Source organism: Propithecus coquereli, unplaced genomic scaffold (genome assembly GCF_000956105.1).
Source record: "Propithecus coquereli isolate 6110/MARCELLA unplaced genomic scaffold, Pcoq_1.0 Scaffold11, whole genome shotgun sequence".
NCBI lineage: Eukaryota > Metazoa > Chordata > Mammalia > Primates > Indriidae > Propithecus > Propithecus coquereli.
This window is the reverse complement of record NW_012134969.1, coordinates 3,942,306-3,944,472: the sequence shown is the minus strand read 5'-3', so window position 1 is coordinate 3,944,472 and position 2,167 is coordinate 3,942,306. Positions and strand designations below refer to the sequence as shown.

At 34.1% G+C, this 2,167-nt stretch overlaps 1 protein-coding gene across 1 annotated transcript in view; it reads right to left on the bottom strand.

Moving 5' to 3' along the window:
- DGKH (diacylglycerol kinase, eta) overlaps positions 1 to 2,167 on the bottom strand; it is a 174,771-nt gene that overhangs the window by 16,734 nt on the left and 155,870 nt on the right. Inside the window, exons 27-29 of the mRNA XM_012648226.1 lie at positions 1,210 to 1,329; positions 757 to 865; positions 393 to 409 (exon numbers count right to left, since the gene is read on the bottom strand). Coding sequence (XP_012503680.1) covers positions 393 to 409; positions 757 to 865; positions 1,210 to 1,329 — 246 coding nt within the window. The remainder of the gene's footprint in view (positions 1 to 392; positions 410 to 756; positions 866 to 1,209; positions 1,330 to 2,167) is intronic.

Genomic DNA, 2,167 nt, shown 5'->3' with positions numbered 1-2,167 from the left:
AAAAAAAAAAAAAAAAAAAAATAGATAGCTAACTCAGAAGAATTTATAAAATGATTTGATTATGAAAGGCAGCTACCATCATATACACAGAACTTGAAGATGCTTTAGCACTAGTACAGTGAGTAAATTTAAACCTTAAGGAAAGGCAAAAAGGGAACTAGAAAAACAGCAGCAAAGAGAGGGTTTAATCTTTACTTGAGAATGCAAGTATTACAGGACATAGTCATCATTACCAAGGGGTTGAAATGGTGTCCTTGAAACAGGAGAAAGAGAACGTATAACTTCAGGAGGAAAATATATTTGGCAAGTTAAAGGAGTAAATGAAAGTTTCTGTGTTCCATGTATCAACGTGATCTAAACTGTGAACTTTGAAGAAGAAAACCAAATTATACCCTGATGCTTTGAATTTCTGTTGAGAAAGATAAAAAACCATCTGAACAGAGACATCCACAGAACAAAGTAGAAGCAAATTAGCAACCACCTCATTTTCTTGTGCATTTCATTACTACAGCTTTCTACTGAGACTTTAACATGTTTTAGGTATGACATGATTTTTTATGGTAAAATTCACATAATAGGAAATTCACCACTGTAACCATTTTCAAGTACACAATCAATGACATTTAGTATACTCACAATGGTGTGCAACACTCACCACTGTCTAGCCCTGGGACACCTTCATCCCTGCAATGGTGTCACTTTAGTAAGTTATTTTTCCATAATGTTATGCTTCCCCTTCCCATGTGGACCACCTACCAGGCTGTGAACTTGTCTTCTGCTTCTGAACCTTTTCCTTTTTAAATTTTGGCACTATGCGAAATACTGTGCTCCTGCTGTTTCTTTTGGTGCAATCCATAGGAGGCTCCTGTTCAAATCAAGCAAGACAAGAATTTTTTTCAGGATATTAAGAGAAGGAAAAACCCACTCTGATAATATAGAGATGAAATACGGATAGGTTATAAACACTAATCATTCTAGAACAGTTTTAACTTCTTCAAAAAAAAGTTCATGATGTACTACCAGAAATGTACCAATTCCCATAAAATGTCTTTGTTCACGTAAACACCTTTTCTTACTTGCTCAAGAACAGTATATTTGAAAGTAGTATTCAAAATGCATTTTTCCCTAAATATCTCTTTTTCAAAGATGAGTTCAAATTCTATGGTGATAAGGCGTACATTTCCAAAGAAACAGGTTGAATTTATATACCTCATCCTCATTTGGGTGTAAGATATAGTAAAGCCAAGGAATCTCTGTTAACTTCTGTAACTCCACCTCCACCGAGTGTAAGGCATCAGACACCCGCTCTTCATGCGGAGATTCCAACTGCTACTCACCAGCAGATTAAAAAACAAAACAAAACAAGACTCAGTAACAAACCTCAAATAGAATAAGTTATTTTATTTTGACAGTGAACATCCTTACCTCTTATTAGGCTAGTATTTTTCAAATTAAGGAATTTTTTTAAAGTAACATTCCTTTATATTTTTAAAAATCTGGATAGATCTAATCTAATCCTTACTTCCCAAAGATTATATAAGTAGCTAGTGAGACTTTACTAACTTCACAGAAGTATTGCTTTTGGTGTTTCTTCTATGTAAACCCCTTCCTTTCCTCCTTCCAAGCATCTGTCTGTTCATTCTCATTTGCGCAAGTGAGTAGTCTCATTATTCTACTTGTGCCAAAATTCCTTCCTACATACATAAGTTACCAGGTGAACAAATAATATTTCTTAAATTGGCCAAAAACTTGTCATATAAAAAGAACTGCAGAAAAATCTCCTTGAGAATTTAAAGGGTAAGTTTAAGGAAAAAAACCCCATGAATCTCAGAAAAATTTGTGATGAAAAACTGTTGTAAAAATCAGGACAAAGCAAAAAGCTAAAAGGTTTGTCATCTGGAATAGGTTTTGGATACTTTAAAGAGAATTTAACTGGTCACCTGTTATATACATTAACCCATTTGAAGCAGTTATTAAAATATATTTACATGTTTAATGCATGAATAAAGGTGAAATAAACCCTGTTATGAACAGAATTGGAAAGCAGTCGACTGGATTATAGTCTTGGCCTTGTGACTGACTATGCAACTAAGGGAAGGTTAATTGATTTCAGGAGACTTCGTTTCCTCCTCCAGAAATAGCACATTGTGACTAGATTATTTCTGAA